Raw genomic sequence first — 21,167 nt, forward strand, 5'->3', positions numbered from 1 at the left:
AGCAACCACATGGTGGCTCACAACCATCTGTAATGAGATCTGGTGCCCTCTTCTGGCCTGAAAGGACACATGCAGACAGAACACCATATACATAATAAATAAAAAAATATTTAGGAAGGAAGGAAGGGAGGAAGGGAGGGAGGGAAGGAGGGAGGGAGGGAGGGAAGGAGGGAGGGAGGGAGGGAGGTAGGTCAGTAAATCAAGTACATTGAAAACCAGGGAAAGTAACCCTATTACTAGCAAGTAAAATCTTCACCAAAGCTTCCTATGGAACTGAAAAGAAGATAGTTTTGTAACTGTAAACTGTAACATGACTGCATGCTGAAAGCCTTCCCCCAGAACAATGGAGCCTATCTTAATTCTGTTGTAAGACACCCTCAAAGCACTAAATAAAAGTTGTCATCTGATTAGGCAAAAATGAAAATAGCACACAGATAGCAATAGGCCTATAATCCCAGCACTCAGGATGCTGAGGCAGGAGGATCCCAAATTCAAAGCCCACCTGAGGCTAACAGGAAGACCTTGTCTAAAATGGGGGGGGGGGGGTGTTGATGAAAGTAAAAGGCTGAATAAGCAGCTAAAGAATTCATGAAAGGATGACTGGAGAGAAAAAAAGAATAAATAATCTGGGATAAAAGAGGAGTATTCATCCCTTAAGAGAAGGAAGCGGCCTTCTTTCCCCTGGAGCATGATTAAGCATACACAATTCCAACTGTGTGAGCACATATCTACATCATATTCTGTTACAGGCATGATCATTCCAAAGTACACTGAGTTGGCATGACTGGGAAGTCGTCCAATACAATCATCAACTTCAGGAGGTACTTCTCAGGGACAGCAATAGGAAAGCCATCTGCTGGATGGAAATAGTGTTTCAACTTCCCTGGTGAGCTCAGAGAATCAACCACAACAGCACATTCTAACTGCTTCCAAACTTTTAATTATTCATATAAACTGGCCAGGAAATTAAAGTTAAATGTTACACAAAGGGATCTCTACCCTGTTAATATTTTCTGGCTAATTATTCTCATTGCTAGTCTACTGATGCTCTGTTAAAATTTGATAATGAATCAGAAGTAACTCACTAGGAATACTTTTCTAAAAGTATCTAAAAGTATGGTTAACAAGTACAATTCACAAAATTGTTCATTTTATAAGAAATTAAAAATACTTCTGTAAACATATCCCACAATGAAACATCAAATGTTTGTCACTGTCTAAACACTTTTACTAGGAAAGAGAAGGCAAATTTTATTTAAAAAGAAAGAAAAGGGAGAAGGATTTATGGTACAGCTCAATGACAGAGTATTTCCTAGCATGTTCAAGATCCTGGGTTCAAGGCCAAGCACATCAAAATTTAAGTTAAATTAGATATTTAGGTAACTATAATCTCTATTTTCCTTTATAACCTCTTTTCAGAATATGTTCAGTAATGAATGGTTTACAGTATGAAATCAGGGTAAGCTCTGATTTTACATATGATCTAAGGCTTTCACAAACAGTAAACATAGTCCCATGTAGTGTAGTGTAGTGTAGTGTAGTGTAGTGTAGTGTAGTGCGTACATGCACGTGTGTTTTCTAGAGGAAGGGTGGATAAGTATTGCAGCACAAACTTTTGATCCCAGCACTCTGGAGGCAGAGACACAGTCAGTTATCTGGAAATTCAAGACCAGCCTGGTCTACATAGTGAGTTCCAGGCCAGCCAGGACTAAACAATGAGGCCCTCTCTCAAAAACAGATAGATGATTAGATAGATAAACAATACATAAAATAAATTCTAGGAGTCTTTTAATTTGGGAAAACTGTCTTATATCTTGACATAAATATAAGATATATATATATAGAAAACGTAAGTAACCGTAACTAATTAAAAAAAAATCATGGTGAAACTCCAATCTTTCAATTTTTGAGGTATAACAAGTCATTTTAGCCATTACAGTGATTTTTCGTTTGAAATAGAGAAATAATTAATTCCAAATAATTCAATGTTCCTAACTTTGCACAGTAGATACAGGTAGTGTTTGTCACTCATAATGCTGTCACATATGGCAATGGAGTACCACTATTCAATGACAGAAAGAATGCCTACAAAATGTCTTACACATGCAATGTCTGGAGAGGAAAAAAAAATCATTAAAATAATCAAGCAAGAATGTTGCAAATTCCTTCAAAGGCAAAGAAAGAAAAGAGCAGCATTAAGATGACAAGGCAGAAACACTCCCTTGATTAGTGTCTCCCCCACCTCAAAACCACAAGCCCAGCATTCACTGCAGCTGTGGCTAGTTTGTAAGGAGCCTTTCACTGCGCCACAAAGGCTTATCACTACAGGGCCCATCAGTTTTGAAGCCACATCCATGGCTGCTGTCTTCTAAAACAACCAAAGACTTTAAAATGACATGTAGAATAAAGCAGTTTTAGATACAACTGAAATTAAAAGTACTTAAGTGTAACCATGGTAGTCAGACATAGTGACACATAAACCTGTGGCTAGCCTGAGCTACATCAAATACACACACAACATACCTCTAAACAACAACAGAAAGTCATTAATAGTACCTAAAGTATTAAACTATGAGACCAATGAATGACTCTTTATAACAATACCTTCAATTTTGATGCTACAGAAGCACTTTCTAGGTCCTTAGCATGCCGTAACCAACAGTTGGGGGCAGAATGTTTCTCACGACTATAAGCTTATGTTCTTGTACAAAATGGCCTCCCAAACTCATAATGAAATGCAAAACTAAAAAAAATTAATAAAGAGAAGTTGGAGAGATGGCTCAGCAGGTAAGGGCATGTACTACTCTTGCAAAGGACCCAAATTCAGTTCCCAGCACCCATATGTAACTCCAGATCCAGGGAATCCAACATGCTTTTCTGAACTCCTCAGGCATCGGCACTTGTGAGTGTGAGTGTGTGTATATGTGTATGTGTGTGTATCCTGTCTATACACACATATACATGATTAAAAATAAATCTAACTAAATAAAACTAATTAATAAAAATAAAATTAACACAGGGACCCACAACTGGACAACATGTAGAGTCTTTGAAGCACTCAGTCCTAAAATGGATGTCTTCATCAAACCCCTTCCCTCAAGGCTCAGAGGCCTACGAGGAGGAAGAAGCAGAAAGCCTGTAAAGACCCAGAAGTGACGGATGACTCCAAAGATACATTAGGACTGATGGGCAGATGAACTCAAGGAACTGAGACAGCATGTACAACACCTGCACAGGTTCAAGCCAGAAGGGGTACCAGCACTGGGAAGGGGAAGTAAGACATGGGCTCCCACCCCTAACTAAGAGGCTATCTACAACTAATACCCACTGGCAAAGGAAAAAGCAATTTTCTCAAGTGGACACTGGCCACATCTCAGTGCAGATCCCATACCCAGGAGTAGCTGGCCAACATAAGAACTCAATGGTATTTTTCTGGACATTTTATTTCATTTTTTTTGTTTGTTTCATTTCATTTCGGTTTTTTGTTTGGGCATTTTTTTTTTCTTATCAATGTTTTGCTTGTTTGTTTTGATTTTCATTTTTGTGGGGGTTTGGGTTTCTTGGGTTTCTTTGTTTTATATTTGTTTTAAACATAAAGTTGGGTAGGTAGGAATGTAGGGAGGATCTAGGAAGGATTTGGGGACAGGACAACACAATCAAAACCTATAGTATGAAAAAATATTGTGAATAAAAAGTTTAAAAAATGGAAATAGCTACATTTAAAAGGTAAGAAAATTTTCATTTTATAAGTCACAAAACTAAGAATGAAGCTCTAGTTTCTAAATAAAACAATGAGACACAACACTCTTTAAATCTTAAAAAAAAAAAGAAAGGAAGGGAGGGAGGAGGAAGGAAAGGAAATGAAATGAAAAATAAGTAACTAAATCCCAAATGGTTCAGGCAAGACGGCTCAGTGGGTCAGGGTACTTGCTACCAAACCTGAGTTCAAGCCCTCTGGGAAATTCAAGCCCATATGGGGAAATGAATCTCAGTCTCTCATCCTCCCTGCCTGCCAACTGACCCAAGACACCAAATGCTGCTGAAGTAAATCAGATATAAGAACCTGCCTGCTACTGAAGGCCCACTGTGTGAAGAGAACTGGAAACTTGGAAGGAGTGATTTTGGAGTGGTCAGAACGAAGGAAGAGGAAGGGTGCAAAGAAAAGCTGGGCAGGTAGACACTGTAAAAACTGAGACGAAGAGAGCAGAAGAGCGCCTGAGTTCAATGTCTTGACCTGGACAAGGTGGACAAGACTTCTAGGGCACAAGCTCAACTGCCCTTGGAGCTCTCCAAGCGTCTGCAAACTGCAGCATGCATGGCCTCCTCTTGAAGGCCTGCTAAAGCAGGCAGTAGACACTATAGTTTCTGATACAGGAAGTATGGGGTAAAATTCAAAGTTTGCATTTCTGGCAAGTTTCTAGGTGACCCTGATTTAGAAATGCTATATTCTTGATTATCCTCTTTAAAGAAGTTAGACCTAGGGTGAAGAGATGGTCCAGAAGTTCAGAGCAGTCTGCTCTTCTATAGGATGCAGGTTCAACTCGCAGCACCCACATGGCAGCTCTAATTCCAGAGGATCCTACATCCTCACAGACATACATCTGGGCAAAATATCAATGCATATAAAATTTTTAAAAAGTAAGATCCTATACCCAAATAAACCAAGCACTCAATCAATAAATGACCCCCAACAGTTTAAAGGGATCAATTTCTTTAAATTGTGAAAGAGCATGGGGGAGGTGAATTAAGAATGCTTAAGAATGCTTTCATAATCCTAATCCTAGGATGAAGGAGATCAAACACAATTTTATTTATTTGTTTATTTATTTATTTATTTTTAGCTTTTTCAAGATGGGTTTCTCCATGTAGTTTTTGGTGCCTGTCCTGGATCTTGCTCTGTAGACCAGACTGGCCTCAAATTCACAAAGATCTGCCTGGTTCTGCCTCCCGAGTGCTGGGATTAAAGGTGTGTGCCACCACTACCCGCCAAAACACAAACTTCTGACTACATAAAAAAATAATAATAATAATTCCTGTTCAACAAAAATAAAACCAATTAAGTAAAAAGCTAAGAAAAGTAGCCAGGCAGTTAGTAATGACAGACACCTTTAATCCCAGCACTCAGGAGGCAGAGGCAGATGGATCTCCGAGTTCAAGGCCAGCCTAGTCTAGAGTTCCAGGACATCAAGGGCAACACAGGGAAATCCCTTCTAGAAAAACAAGCAAACAAACAAAAAAATAAGAGAAATACTTAATTGGCCTAAGAACAGTTACACTTGGAAAAACAAAAGTTCTCACACAAGTTGAGAAAAAAAGACTTCAATAGAAAAATACATTTATAAATGCAATTCATAAATAAAATGTAAATGGATACTAAGTACAGCTGAAAAACAGAAATTCCACCTTAAAATATCCATGCTTTCCATTTTCACACATGCACAGATATATTGATGGCATCAATGTGAAGAAATAAGATAGCTGGAAAGAACCTCGAAGTAGCCCTTAAGATGAGGGGAAACCACACCTCCCAGACACCCACAGCAACACATAGAATACTGCTTAATGACAGCAAGTGGAAGAACAATGTGCTGCCTAATTAATACTGTTCAATTAATACAACAGAAGCAAGGACTAACAGAACACATAATTTGAGAAGATCACCTATGCAGGTCAATACACGTCATAGAAGTCTTTAGAAAACTACTTCAAACTGTAAACAAAGGCCATCTAACAGGGCAAAGACAAGGAAAACCCTCCTTAGCTCCCCTTAGTTATACAACTGCCATTCACTTTTCATGTATTACTTGGGAGAGGGGAGAGACTTCAATTTGTTTTAAGTTTAAAAGGACGGACACACACACACACACACACACACACACACACACACACACCACACACATTAAAATGTTACTTGTGTTTAACTTAGGATTATGAATTTTTTCCTTGTTACATTTTGTTAGTTTTGTATTATAAATACCAGATGTGTTGAATTTATTCAACACACACACACACACACACACACACACACACACTCAAGTTTATTCAAACTTCTTTCTGTAAGAGTCAAAAAACATTCAGACATGGTGGCTCACATCGTAATCACAGCAATGGGGAAGGATGCCAGTACAAAACCACCCTAGGCAACCCATTAGCCTCGTGTCAGCCTGGGCTACAGGATCCTGTCTCGAAATAATAATAAAAGAGTAAGAATAGCTGGGCGGTGGTGGCGCACACCTTTAATCCCAGCACTCGGGAGGCAGAGGCAGGCGGATCTTTGTGAGTTCAGGCCAGCCTGGTCTACCGAGCGAGATCCAGGAAAGGGACAAAGCTACACAGAGAAACCCTGTCTCCAAACCCCCACCCCAAAAAAAAGAAAAAAAAGAAGAGTAAGAATAATCATAAAACCTATGATCAGACACTAGACATGTTAAGAAAATAATTTCCAAGTTGGAAAGAAACTTATCCCACTGACAGCATATTTTCTGGGGGTTGGGACTTACATGTATAGAGAAATGAATTTATACACTTCCCAGCAACTTGATGTATAGTTAATACATATGTCTGATATCTTTTTAAAAACTCAAAGCAAAACTTTAGGATGGAAATAGCAGTCACATAATTTTACCATGTCTCACGATACAAGACAGCACTAGATGGTCAAACCAAAATTCACGGACACAATTTTCAACAAAGCTACATTACCAAGTATCCCTAGAACCCTCAAAATGCTAACTGGGGAAAAACTGTCCAAAACCACGGGCAACAGAATGAAATAACTTGGGGTGACAGTAGGGGTGTTGGGGTAGTTAAAAAAATGACAGTTTACTGCAGGATGAGGCAGACCTCAATAATAAGGCAATTAAAATAAGCAAGGAGAAAAATGCTTTTATTCTTACAAAAGAAACACCTGGAAGAATATGAAAAGATCTGGTCATCAACAAAACAAGAAAAATCGAGAAAAGGAGGAAGTGACACACAAGGACAGCAGATAGCAGCAGACAATGCCTCCCAGGGAGCAGTCTCCTCCCAGGGGGCAATCAGGACAGCAACGCTATTATCAGGTGCGGAGCTACTGGATAGTTGACATGAATGCATGCAGTGTAGAAAACAAACTTGTTTTGCAGAGCATACAGAGGGAGTTTCAGTAATACAGATCTAACAACCAAAGTAGTAACAGACACAAAGTAACAAATAAAGCCAAGAGGAGACAAGGAAAATTAACAATATTTTTGACAATAGAGGAGTATCAAAGGAAAGAAAAGATCAGGTACAAGCAGTAGTCTGCTGCAGTCAATCAAAGATACAAAGACATTCTGGTCAATAAAACCAACACCACTCCCTACTCCCCAAACACACACACACTAAATAAAAACTGGATTTTAACACCTAACAGGTAAGGAGTATAAAGAAGAGACTACAATGTCACGAGGGACCTTAAAAAAAGAGGAAAGCAGCAGCTGCTCTAGCTGAAATAGATGAAAAGAAGATGAACATAAGCAGTTCCATAGGGCTGGCCTCTTTTTACAGGCCCTTTACGGTGTGTTTGGTCCTCACAAGAACTCTGTGCTTTTTCTTCATTTCCCAAGTGGGTAAATTTTAGTCTCAAAGTCAGTCAGTTACTCTTACCCAAGGCCTTTCTATATCTATACACAATAATTACAAGACCTGAAATTGATCTGCAGGAAAAAAATGAATGATTTGGGGATCTGAGAGGAGGGGTGGATCTAAAAACACAAAGTAGAAAAGCATCATCTAATGAAACAACATGTCAAGAATACCTGACAATTACCTTAAATTTTTTTAAACAAAAAATTTAAAGATAAACTGTTGCTTCACTCCTTGAATATAAATACTAATCTAATCAAATATAACTTTAAATGCCATTTCTAGAAATGTTTACTTTTATAGCAATCTAATAAAAAAAGAACACTATTGCCCTTCCTTAAACTACTCTACCACATTTACCAGGAACTGGCCTTGCCCCCAGCAGCAATATGAAAGCAGTCAAGTGGAAAGACAAATACAAAGGCAGGCAGTACAGGGTGGGGAAGTGCAACCCAAACGTAGAAGCAGAGTGTGTGTGGAGTTAAACAACTCTGACCTTCAAGTTTCCGAGAGACAGAGATAACACCTGCACTTAAGGACTGCCTACTTGAGGACTCTTCACCAACTCTGAGCTTTTTAGTATTATTATTGTACTGCACTGCACGGGTGTTTTGCCTGCAGGTATGTCTGTGCATCACTTGTGCCTGGTGCAAATGAAGGTCAGAAGAGGGCAAGGACCCCCGGATCTGGATTTACAGATGTTTGTGAGCCACTATGGACGCTGGAAATCAAACCCAGGCCCAAGTGCTCTTAACCACTGAGCCATCTCTCCAGCCCCCAACCCCATCTTTTTTAATATTGCTGGCTATCTGCTGACATTTTTAATATAAAACAGAATGTTAACATTTGCATTTATAAAAAAATTAAAGAATATACTCACAAATATTAACAAGTTATTTCTTGCTATAAGACTATAACAGCTCTCTTTATAAGATACATTTATATAAGTTTTTAAATTTTGTAACATTTTCCCTATTAGAAAAATAATAATTTAAAAAAAATGATCCTCAGCCAGGCCCCAGGTGGAGCTCCAAGTGTCCAACTGTCGAGAAAGAGGAGGGTCTGCAATAGTGTGAATGGTTGAATCCAAGACTGCAAAAAGCACAGGGACAAATAGCCAATGAAAAGAAAGCACATGAATTGTGAACCAACGGCTGTGGAGCCCCCAGCTGGATCAGCACCTCTGTATAAGTGAGACAATTGAATAGCTTGATCTGTTTGGGAGGCACCCAGGCTGTGGGACCAGGATCTGTCCTTAGTGCATGAGCTGGCTGTTTGGAACCTTGGGCTTACACAGGGACACATGCTCAGCCTGGAAGGAGGGGACAAGACCTGCCTGTACTGAATCCACCAGGTTTAAATGAATCCCCAGGGGAGCCTTGGTCCTGGAGGAGATGGGAATGGAGGGGGAGGGGCTGGGGGCAAGGTGGAGGCGGGAGGACAGGGGAACCCATGGCTGATGTATAAAATTAAAACACATAATAAAAATTTTTTTTAAAAAAATGAACAAGAAGGGGCTGGAGAGATGGCTCAGGGGTTAAGAGAGCTGACTCTTCTTCCAGAGGACCAGAGTTCAATTCCCAGCACCCACATGGCAGCTCACACCTGTCTGTAACTCCAGTTTCAGGGGACTCTGACACCCATGGCAAAACCACAAATGCACATAAAAATATGTTTAAACCCCCCCAAAAAGAAAAACTGTATGAGCTGGGCGGTGGTGGCGCACGCCTTTAGTCCCAGCACTTGGGAGGCAGAGCCAGGTGTATCTCTGTGAGTTCGAGGCCAGCCTGGGCTACCAAGTGAGTTCCAGGAAAGGCGCAAAGCTACACAGAGAAACCCTGTCTCAGGGGGAAAAAAAAAAAAAAAATCAAGTACATACTGATGTACTAACCCTTAAGAAAAACTTCCATGGCAGAATGCTTGCCTCACAGGTACCATAAGGCCAGGGGTTTGAAAGGAAGATAAAGGTTCTGCTACACAAACTATGGAAAGAGTCAGGGCACGGCTACTGGACAAATCTAGGTTTAAAAATCAGCCAGGCCAGGTGGTGGTGGTGGTGGTGGTGGTGGTGGTGGTGCATGCCTGTAATCCCAGCACTTGGGAGGCAGAGCCAGGTGGATCTCTGTGAGTTCGAGGCCAGCCTGGTCTAGAGATAGTCCAGGACAGGCTCCAAAGCTGCACAGAGAAACCCTGTCTCGAAAATAAATAAATAAATAAATGAATAAATAAATGAATGAATGAATGAATGAATGAATAATTAAATAATTAATTAATTTTAAAAAATCAGCCAGGTGGTGGTGGGTGGTGGTAGTGCATGCCTTTAATCCCAGCAGAGGCAGGTGGATCTAAGTTCCAGGTCAGCCTCGTCTATAGTGAGTTCTTATACAATTATATAATTTAACAAGTACCTAATTTACCAACTGACAATTTCCAGGAGATAAAATTGGGAAACTATAGATTTAAATAAATGGCATGTCACTAAACTCTGTATGCAAAATGTACGCTGAATAAAATAGAGAAGGCTACATTAAAGAATGGATTGCCATGCCAATATTCATGAAATAATGTTTTCAAGGGACAGCTACCCAGGTTTGATTGTTTGTTTAAAAAAAAAAAATTACACCAGTGAACCAGCAATCCATTTAATCAAATAATGGCATTCATTATTAAGCTTAAGTGAATAAGCAAATCCTATCTTTGAATGTCAAAATGAATGTAATTCACTTCCTTGACATCTGCATAAGCAGGGGTGACAGATACAAAAGATTTAATAACTCTGTAGTTAAAGAATATTGTCTTAGCATATACACCAGAATAATGGCTGCATGCTCATCATCAAGTTGATAAGCCAGTCAGTTTCTCAGCATAAAATTTAAAGTTGTGATATTTTGTGTGAGGGAGGTGAGGAGGCGGGAGAAGGGGAGGGAGGGGGAACTGGGGTTGATATGTAAAATGAAAAAAATTTTAATAAATAAATATATTTAAATACAAAAAAATAAAAAAATAAAAATAAAAAGTTGTGGTATTTTTCCACTGTAAAAATCTTTGTCACCCTCTCTTCTACCATCTTCTTTCAGGGACAGCCAGGTGCAAACTAAGTAAAATGGTAGAGAGATGAGGAGTGGGGCAGGAGTATCTACATCCTCAGTGGGTAAGAAGGTATGCAGTAAGAAGGCCATGCGCGGGGCTGGAGAGATGGCTCAGAGGTTAAGAGTACCAACTGCTCTTCCAGAGGTCCTGAGTTCAATTCCCAGCAACCACATGGTGGCTCACAACCATCTGTAATGAGATCTGGCACCCTCTTCTGTATACATAATAAATAAATAAATCTAAAAAAAAAAAAGGCCATGCTCCTAGGAGGCAGCCTTAGTCAGTCAGAAATAGACAATGCATTCTAAGTAATATCAAGAATAGAAGATTTCAGTTAGATATGGTAATTAGTGCCTATAAACCTGATACTGGGGAAACTAAGGAAGGCATGAGGGTATGTAGAAAATCAGACTGTACAGCAGCAATTACAGTGTATAGTGGTACAGGACTGTAATCCTAGCCAGTGGGAGGCTGAGGTAGGACTGCAATGAATTTGAGGCAGCCTGGGCTAAATAATCAATTCAAGGCCAACTTAGACTACACATAAATAGGATGGCAGCAAAGGAGAAAGACACAGCAATGCCTCCACTGGGGGGGGGGGGGTAGAGGGGGGTTAGAGAACTTTCTGGAAAAGGCTGGACACTGCAACAGATGGCCAAGTGGACAATAGAAAAGAGTGAAAGCACAAGCATATGCTTTCCCCACCCCCCACCCCCCCAAAAAAGCCCACCAAACAAGGATCTCAGTCATTGAACCTCAGTCTAACCACCTGTCAACTATCTAACCTGCCTGTGCCTATTAAAATGAGTGAGGAGTTTAGAACATGAAATTAGAAGGTCTTTTCCAGCTCTTAAGTACCCTGAATCTAATGGATTCTGTATACAATGTATACAGCCCAGGATACAGCTACCATCACATGGCATACTGCTGAACAACACAGATTAAAACAGTAATGCAAATTCAGAACTGGGAATAAAGACATGGGTCAAAAAAAAAAATACCTCATTGTCAGGACAGCCTACATTTCACCATCTGTCAACGAATCTGCTAAGAAACACTGCCACACTCTAAATAAATCTTACTAATGTCTTACTGAAAAAAAAAAAACCCTTCTATAATAAAATAAGAATCTACAGGATATAGTCTAACACTGTCCAGTTTCCTACTTTGTAACACTCTGGGTTTTCCATTTGATCTCTGGGATTTCTACTTGGTGTTTTTCATATTCTACTTCAAACAACACAGTCCAGAAATGCAGAATGGTGCATCTAATCTAAGAGTCAGTTTCTACATGGTCATATAAGTAGAAAAGCCACTCTATGCAGAATGCCAGATTTATCACTCAAACCGAGTGCCACCTAGTGGCAAGAGTTACATAATAGGAACTCTTTTTCAGGCAGTCATCCAGCAAGTAGCAATCTGGGGGATGGTCTATTTTAATTATTACAGACAAATAAAATGGCTCTAGTGCTCTGGGAGTTCACAGGGAGAGTGCACAGACACAACACAGACAAATCTACAACTGTAGAACAAGGTTGTTACAACAGAGATATGTATTTTAATATTTATTAAATAATTCAAACATTTTGATATATAGGTTCTCTTAAATGTATTCCCGTCATTCAGACTCTTCCAGTATGTCAACATTCAGGTTTCAAACATTTAGATTTTTTTTTCTCCCCTTTTTTCCATATCCCCTTCTCATTATCTGAAAATTCCACAGTACAAAGGGGGGGGGGGGTACTGAACTATTTCTTAAGCATCTACTACTTCCAAAACTGAGCAAGGTATTTTATATCCCTTACTGTATTCAATCCTCACATCAACACCATGAAGACTCAAATTAATTAACATGCTCATCACCTAAAGATCAATTTTAGTGACAGTACATGGATTCCACAGTTCCCAATACTATGATACATTAAAAAAAAAAAAAGTTGTTTTGCCTTTCTATTCCTAGGCCTATCTCCAAAATGAACCTCTATTATGTTTCTCTTATGACTGCCACCAATTCCAATCTAATTTACAGTTTACAACAAGCCTTGGATCAACTAAAATCTGTCTGTATTCTATACATCCCTAACTTAGCTTGACAAGTTTCTCCAAAGAGCCCCAAACTACATCTCTGGCTTAATTAAAACTCCCTATTACCACCCATCTTTACTATAAACACCCCTCCAATTGAACATAATCAATGATAGCAGTGTCTCTACCAACACTATACATGTATCTCTGCACTTACCACAATTTATCTTCAACTATAATTATCTGAACACTTTCCACTAAATCATGCCCAGCACAGCATGTTGGACACTTTTAAGAGACTGTCACAGTGATGTCCTTTACTTAGGAGTGCTCAACAACTGTCTCTTTACTCCACATTGTTAATGAAATATACTAAGGGAAGACAGCCTCCTTTCCCTGAAGTTACTCTTCTCGTCTTGGAACCTCCATATTTATGCTTACTCCAACTGGTGGAAGGATTAGGAACAGAATTAACTGGTTTGGGGGCATGGAAACTATTCTCACATCTAGAAACAAAAATATGACTTGAACAAGTACGCCTGCAGAAAACCTTTATGAGCTTACAGAAAAGGGGGGAAAGACTTTGTTTCAATGCAAACCAGTCTAAAGCTAGCATGTCCAAGAATCCTGAGTAAATTAAGATGTGTCCAAAGCAAAGTTGTTTATAATTCACAAGCACCTATAGCACTGATTCTATAATGCAGCCTGAACTATTATTACATTCTGTAACCTGGTCACAAAGTAATGCTTTTACAGGACACTTTTATGAGAAACTATCCTAACAATTCAGAGTATCATCTAATTAACAATGCAAATTAGCTCTAGTGCCAACTAAACCTACTAAAGGAGTATAGGACCCGCGGCAGAGGGAATTAACTCCTAGTGTATTCTAGCTCACATCCATCAGATGCAGGCAGCACTTTCAGTTCAAGTCTTTGCAACCTACATTGCCTTAAAAAATGGTTTGTCTTTTTTTTCATATATAAGCTTAAAATAGTTTAACTATTCCCAATACTGCCAGAGACCTCACCAATCTGACTAAACAGATGCTGTGTGCACCTCTGTGCATTTCCTCAACCCAACAAATTTACACAAATATTTATACAGACTAGGTGATAGTGGCACACAGCTTTAATTGAAGCACTCAGGAGTTTGAGGGCAGCCTGGTTTACAGAATGAGTTCCAGGACAGCCAGAACTGTTACACAGAGAAACCCCGTCTCAAAAAACCAAAATCAAATAATTTTTAAAAAGTATTTATACAGATAGACAATTACCACCACTTATACTTCCTCCAGTCCCACAAATCTGTTATGTATGCTTGAAAAATACATTAGACTATCATTTCATTCACTAAAGCAGCAGCAGGCCTAATGAGGCATAAGCAGCATCATGATGTAATGCCAGACTCTAAGAGGCATCCAGAAATGCCGACAAAGAGTCTGAAAGATAGCAGCAGCTGGGCAGTCAACATTCCTTTATCATTGTGGTTGCCCAAGCAGATCCATGAGCAGCAAGAAGTAAACCCTAAAATTGGGGTGACTCAATGACAACAAACCTGGTGAAGCAGTAATTCACCAAATATGTGTGCTCAAATGTCAAAGCACATATCTCAAGGCCTGCGGTTCTATGTACTAAACACGCTGCTGCTTTCCTAAAACATGACCCACAAACCACAGGATGCAATAGAAAAGTGTGTCTTGAGCCTTGTCCATGAGAGGTTACTAAGGAAACTGACAGTAAAGTATCTCCCTATTTTATTTACAAATCACTCACACCTTGTTTTATTGGACCTTTATAATTTCATATGTAACATAGTCACAATGTGGCTGACAGATACATACAATGAAAGCATACCTCTCTATTTTATAAAGATAGAATCTGATGAAGAAATTATCAGTAAAAAATCTTGCCTACAGAGTTTTCTTGTAGATCATTAATTTGATTCTGTGGCATGGATCAAAAAACAAAGCAGTACACGGTACCCTAATGTTTCATGTACATTTTTATGCATCTGAGAAGTAACTGAAGCAATTAAAAATAATGGAACCAGCTGGATCCAGTGGTTACATGAGTTTGAGGCCAGCCTGAGCTAGAGAAAGACTGTGTCTTCTATGTGAATATGTGTGTGGAGGCCGGAGGACAACTTCTGGTACCAATCTTCCTAGAGACAGGGTCTCTCTCTGGCCTGGAACTCACCAAGGAGGCTAGGATGACCAAGTGGGGAGTCCTACTAGGAGCCAAGGCTCAACCTCCACAGAGTTGGGGTGCCAGCATTTGAGACTCAAATGCCTATCCTAAGCACTAAAATCTAAGCTATCTCCCAGGCCAAACATCTTGTCTTTAAACAAATAAATAACCTATTGAGAGCTACTTGATAACCAACCACATAAAAACACAAATGTGAAATTCACACTTGTCATTCTTGGACAACTTACAGCAGCGTTTTCTATCATCTAAAAGGTATTTCCATGAGCCTCACTATGTTTTCTAATATTGTGTGATAGACTGAGGCTGAAAATATCAAGTCCTTTGGGTTCATCAGCAACAGTTTCCAAACAGAATCATAAGCAAGAGATACATAGTATCTTATTACATGGGAAATTTATATATACTAAATTCAAACTATATAGTCATAGCACATTCATATTTCATACATTCCAAACTATGAAACTCTTCTGTTTCTGCTGACTCTCTATCAAGTACTGAGCACACTTGTGAGTATGGATATATAAATGATTAAGAGAAAATGGTAGGGAGCTGGGGATTTAGCTCAGTGGTAGAGCACTTGTGTGCAAGGCCCTGGCTTTGGTCCTCAGATCCAGAGAGAGGGAGAGAGAGGGAGAGGAAGAGAGGGAGAGAGGGAGAGAGAGAGGGAGAGGGAGAGAGGGAGAGGAAGAGAGGGAGAGAGGGAGAGAGAGAGGGAGAGGGAGAGAGGGAGAGAGGGAGGGAGAGGGAGAGGGAGAGGGAGAGAGAGAGAGAAAGAAAGGTACTGTCACCGAGTAACTAGCAGTATTTGAATATAGTAATTACACTACAATTTAGTAACATACTTCCAAGAGAATTACACCAATCTTTCAATAACACACAGCAGGGGCATGGAATTTAGCCTGATCTATCTGGTAAGACTATTTTCTAATCTCAGTTTCAAAGAATAACCTATTTTTCAAGTTTAGGGAGTCATTAAACTGCTGGGCCTATGTAGGAACTTCAAGTTCTGAAATATGAGCTTTCAAAACTGAAGAAGACATCTATGAGATAAACAGCTACGGAGAACCTGCAATGAATCACTAGCAAAGATCTCTAAGCACTAAGTATATGCCTCGAATTCTATTAAATGCTGTCCACTATTACCACACTGAACCTTCAAAACCCTCTGAATTAGGAATAATTTCCTGCAATTGATGGAAGAGGAAAGGACAGGTCAGCCTGGTAATATTACAGAGATTTAAGAAGAAAGAAAAGCAGAATTGGAACCCAACACAGAGGCAAGTCTTAAATGTGACCTCAAAGCCCTATAGCTTGCTGCCTCTCCTTAATGAAGGCTGTAGGGGGAGCCATTGAAAGCTTTTTAAACTGGAGTGATTGATTTACTGTTCAGAAACACTACTCTGGCTGTGGAGAAGCTAGAGAATCTAGAGGTAAATCTAGAAGGGGAAAGAGGCCTGTGGTAAAATAGGTGAGAAGTGATGTCAGCATGCATTGTGGCATTAAGGATAAACAGATTAAAGGGTTTGTTTAGGTGGTAAAACTATCAGTTCTTAGTAACTAGAAAGAAGTAAAGGCTCGGCTATGTGCACACATGTAATCCCAACACTGTGGAGGTTTAGGCAGGAGCATCTTAAGTACCAGGCCAGCCTAGGCTTCATGGTGCACCCTCCTCTCAATGACTCAAAAGTAAAGGTTTAGTGAGAGAGGTGAGAGAAGAAGCCAAAAACTTTGTGGGGGGTTTATGGGGGGGCGGATGACACCTCACTATGAGCTACCAAAAGGAGCAATGGGTTTCATCACTAGAATACAGACTATCTCAAGAGCAAAACAAGCAAACGAAACATGACAAAAAGAAAACCTCCCCTAAAACCAAGAGTCAAGTCTAAAATTACATCCTAGTGGTCAGAAAATATTCTTCAAAGCATAAGAGAAAGCAGCAAAAAAATATAGCCAGATATAAAGTTTTCATTACTATTAACAGGCCTAGCTAAGAGTGCAGAGAAAACGTTCTTTACTATCTTTTCAAAAGTATTACTACATGCAGAAATCAATGAAGGCACCCCATGATTTTACAATGGGTCATTACACTTCAGGCTAATAGATCTTCAATCTCTTACACAGCTTGTTTTGCTTGACCTTCTCCCTCTAATCGTATAGGGAAGACATATCTCTTCTACAAACTATAACACATGGCTGGTTTTCTTTCCATTCCACTGTCTCTCCTGTAACTTGCCAAGAACTTAGTTCACAACCTCCTACTTGACTTCCTATAAAATATGACCTACTTCACAATCAGCTCTTCAATAACAGTTCCTAGATCTTAAGTACACTGTCCATCCAAGGGGGTTCTGAAAACCCCAGGGTGCATCTCTGCAGATGTGGCTGGCGAGCTATTCCATTCCCATTCTACAGAGTTAGGAAACTGGCAGAGGAAATAGAATAACTTGGAAATAATCACAAAGCCAGACGCCAAAAATAACAACTTTTAGTCAACCCATGAGAAAATACTGCCCCTAGCTGAAATAACATGAATTTAGTATTAGGAGGAAGCAAAATGCAAAATAATGCTTTCAAGCCAAGTCTTATTTCTAAAAACGAGTGAACCTCAGAATTAAAACATGCAAGAACTTTAAAACATAATCATTTTCTCCTAATGCCTTACTCATCCATGATACCAAAGATAATCTAATAAATTATATCTTGCAATAGCAGCATTCCCCCTTGTTTTTTATCTTATTTAAGATAGTAGGGGAAATCTCTGCGTTCATGGCAAAAAGTGACTTTTATATAAATTTAACTTTTTAAAAGTGAATGCCCTAGAAGTATGTAGTAAAGTAAATCTAAAAAAATACAAGCCAGCTTCATAAATTTTCCTACAAATATTCAAGGATAATAATTTTTTTGTTTTGTTTTGGGTTTTTTTGTTTTTCGAGACAGGGTTTCTCTGTGTAGCTTTGCGCCTTTCCTGGAACTTGCTTTGGAGACCAGGCCTGCCTCTGCCTCCCGAGTGCTGGGACTAAAGGCGTGTGCCACCACCGCCCAGCAAGGATAATAAATTTATAGCTAAGACAGTCAATACTCAGAAAGTTTTCCAGCCACAGTCCATCATGTGTTACTTCCAAATATGCTGCTAAGTTAAGGCATCGCTTCTATCTCATGAAAATTCTTACATGACCACTCCTCTCAGCCTTTTGGCTAAGTTCAAGTATAAAAGTCTCACATGCTTAGAAACAACACAACTCAACTGTAAAACTCACTTTATTGGTGTCTGTGTGATCATTCTTAAATCCACAAATCAGAGCAAACTACATTCCATTATTATACAGCATTTACATTGTGCTTCCGGACAGAACCAGTGTGTGCCTGATTTTAACCTCAGGAGTTATGCACTAAGTATGAGACAAATGCAAATTCTCACAAAAAACTTCATGTATCGTTCATAAAAATATGATTTCCACTGAAAAAATCATCACGTTTTAAAAAGAGCTTTCCCAAGTGCCAACATTCCGCAACCCCATCTTCTATGTCCTCATCAACAGCCCTTTGTGGACAACTTTCAAAGAGATGAAGCTGCATATGACTCTAAGGGTGATGTATCTTCTAAAGGTAGTGGTCAACTAGCAGAAAAAAAAATCCCGAACAATACAGTCAGTATTAACAACCTGGCACATTACTCTTAGCACAACAATTCAGGCCATTAGTATACAATAACCTACACCACACCCCCAGCCATCACCCCAAGCTTTTAACATTACCATAACAATAAGAGCTGAACACAACTTATTGCTCCTGTAACAGAAGGAAGTATCTTTAAGATAACCAAACTAAAAGCTATCACTGTCTTTTGACTGCCTGTAGTTAATGTATTCCACAAAGATCCTAAAAGCAGTATTCAAACCAAAACTGCTCTTTGGCACCTGATCCCAATGTCGGAACAGGAGTTGCCACACATCCATAGTAGTAAAAATCACGAACTACAAATTCAAACAATCATAAATGGTAAACTCTAATTATTTTAAGAAGCAAGTAGAGCGCTTGCCTAGCAAGCACAAGGCCCTGGGTTCGATCCTCAGCTCCACATACAAAAAAAAAAAAAAAAAAAAAAGAAGCAAACCATTAATCAAATTCCCTTTACCAAAAACCATTTATCAAAAGTGAGATGTCTCTTCCTTATAAAGCAGTAACATAACAATTAAACTGTAGGTCTAGATTGGGGGAGGGGATACGTAAGAGAAAGATACAATTCTCCACCCCAACATTCACAAGTTTTCAACATCAAAATTCACTCACCTCCTACTCACACCAAATGAATATCCATTGTGAATATGTGAAACTATTCTCCAACACCAACAGGGAAGGAAGAAAAAAAAAAAAAAAACCTTTGCGCCTACTTCTAACCAGTCTTACAATATACCCTCCATCAATCCCCAGGTAACCCAGATGCAACGCTACTGCGGACGCCCTCGGCCTGGGCTGTCAGAAGCCAATGATGGAGGGCAATAACCATCGAGAATCTAGCTCTTTTTCCAGCGCTACTGTTACCAAGCAAAACAATCACGGGCCCAGAAAGATGGCAAAGAAAACTGGAGTCGTTTTAATCCCAGGAGAACAGCGCAAGGGGAATGAGAGGGTGGGGGGCGTGGGGGTGGTGTTGGGGTGATCCCGAGAGAAAGGGGTGCGAAGGAAAGGTGGGGCGCGGAGGAGCAAACTTAAGTACACCCCCCGCCCAAGCATCTACCAGACTCAAACAACAAAAGCAAACCGTGGAGACTGTGCGCACTTAGAAGCACCAGATGGAGTCCCCGGGGCTGAGACAGTTCAACAGCCACAGTAGGCAGTGGATAAATCAAGCAAGCAGTGACGCGAGAGGAAGGGGATGCTGAGCGATCGAGCTACTAGATAGGGGAGACAAAGCCTCTGGGGGTGACTAAGGACCAAACAGAAAAAGGTGAGGATGGGGGGCGGGGGGAGATACATAAGAGAAAGACAATGGGAGAGAGAGAAAGGCAGGGGTCTGGTGCCTGGGCTGTGGCAGGTCACCCGGCTACGGAGGAGAGGGATACGTACAACAAAGGGGCACGGGAGGAAGGACAGCGGAGGGGAGATGCAGACGGGACGCGGGGCGCGCAGCGGCTCCCACCGAGCGCCTCAGGCGGCGAAACAAAGGGCCGGGGGCAGAGTCGCGGGGGGCAGCGCGCACAGACAAAGCGCCCGGGCGGGCGCCGGGGGGCAGCGGCGGAGCGGACAGGCGACGCGGGCCGCCGGGAACAAAGCTGCGCTGCGGCGCCCCCGGGCCAGCTCGGCCGAGGGGAGCGCGCGGCGGGCACGGCGCCCACCGCCCCGCGCGCCCACCGCACTCCGCCCGCAGCCGCCGGCCTCCGTCACCGCCCGCCCTCCTCACGCGCCGGAGCCCCGCTCCTCCGCGGCGCACGGCGAGCCCCCGGCGCCGGCCCGCGCGGCCGCGGCGCCGCCCGCTGCCCCCCTCCCGAGCCGAGGCGCGCCGCGCAGCCCCGGCCCGCCGCCCGCCGCGGGGCCGTCAGACGCCCGCAACTTTCCCGGTTCCCAAGCACTCGCTGCCCCCTCAGACTTACCCTGTCACAACAGGCGCCATCTTCCACAAACTCTCGCCAAAACTCCAACCCTCGCGAGATTCCCCCCGCCGCCTTTCCCGGCTCCTCTCCCCCGCCCCTTCCCTCGGCCTCGCTGGCCGCTGACACCCGGCCCCCGCGCCGCCTTTGCCCCGCTCCGCCGCCGCCGCCGCCGCCGCCGGGAGCCTGCCACCTCGCGCCGCCCGCGGACTAGGGGGATCCTGTTCGCTGCCTTCCCTGGAAACCTACCCCGGCGATGGAGCATGCGCAGGCCGCTCCTCCGCGGGCGAGCCCTCCGTGGAGTCCATGGGGAGCGCTCCGGTTATCCGGGTTTTGGGACGCGCCCTCGGGGACGTACGCGGAGACTGAGGAAAACCGGAGGGGATTACTACGGGGACAAGGACTGGAGGGGTCAGGAGGCGGGGCCCAGGGGCCGGGAGGAGGGGTCCTGGGAAAATGTGAGCGATTCACAGGCCTAGAGGAGACACCTCCTCGAGGAGGGCTGTTCTCCCAGCGGCTTCCCGCTCGCCGCGGGTTCCCAGCCCTCTTCATTCATTCCGACGTGGCGCTGGACCCCTCCTTTATGCTAATCTCGGTCTCAGGTGCCGGAGCGGTGGAGACCGGACCGAGATCCGGACCCCGTGACCTG

General features: G+C 41.8%; 1 protein-coding gene across 3 annotated transcripts in view; it reads right to left on the bottom strand.

The window, feature by feature from the left end:
• The window catches only part of Rbpj (recombination signal binding protein for immunoglobulin kappa J region), a 79,078-nt gene extending 58,114 nt beyond the window's left edge, over window positions 1-20,964 (bottom strand). The window contains exon 1 of one of the 3 annotated variants that reach the window (XM_036200839.1): window positions 20,768-20,964. In XM_036200839.1, the coding sequence (XP_036056732.1) occupies window positions 20,768-20,826 (59 nt within the window). In that variant the 5' untranslated portion in view covers window positions 20,827-20,964. Of the gene's footprint in view, window positions 1-19,220; window positions 19,238-20,521; window positions 20,610-20,767 lie in introns of those variants that run through there. The other 2 variants (XM_036200837.1, XM_036200836.1) reach the window with 2 other exon arrangements.
• Window positions 20,965-21,167: the final 203 nt, after the last annotated feature.

The sequence above is a fragment of the Onychomys torridus genome, chromosome 10, assembly GCF_903995425.1.
Source record: "Onychomys torridus chromosome 10, mOncTor1.1, whole genome shotgun sequence".
Lineage (NCBI taxonomy): Eukaryota > Metazoa > Chordata > Mammalia > Rodentia > Cricetidae > Onychomys > Onychomys torridus.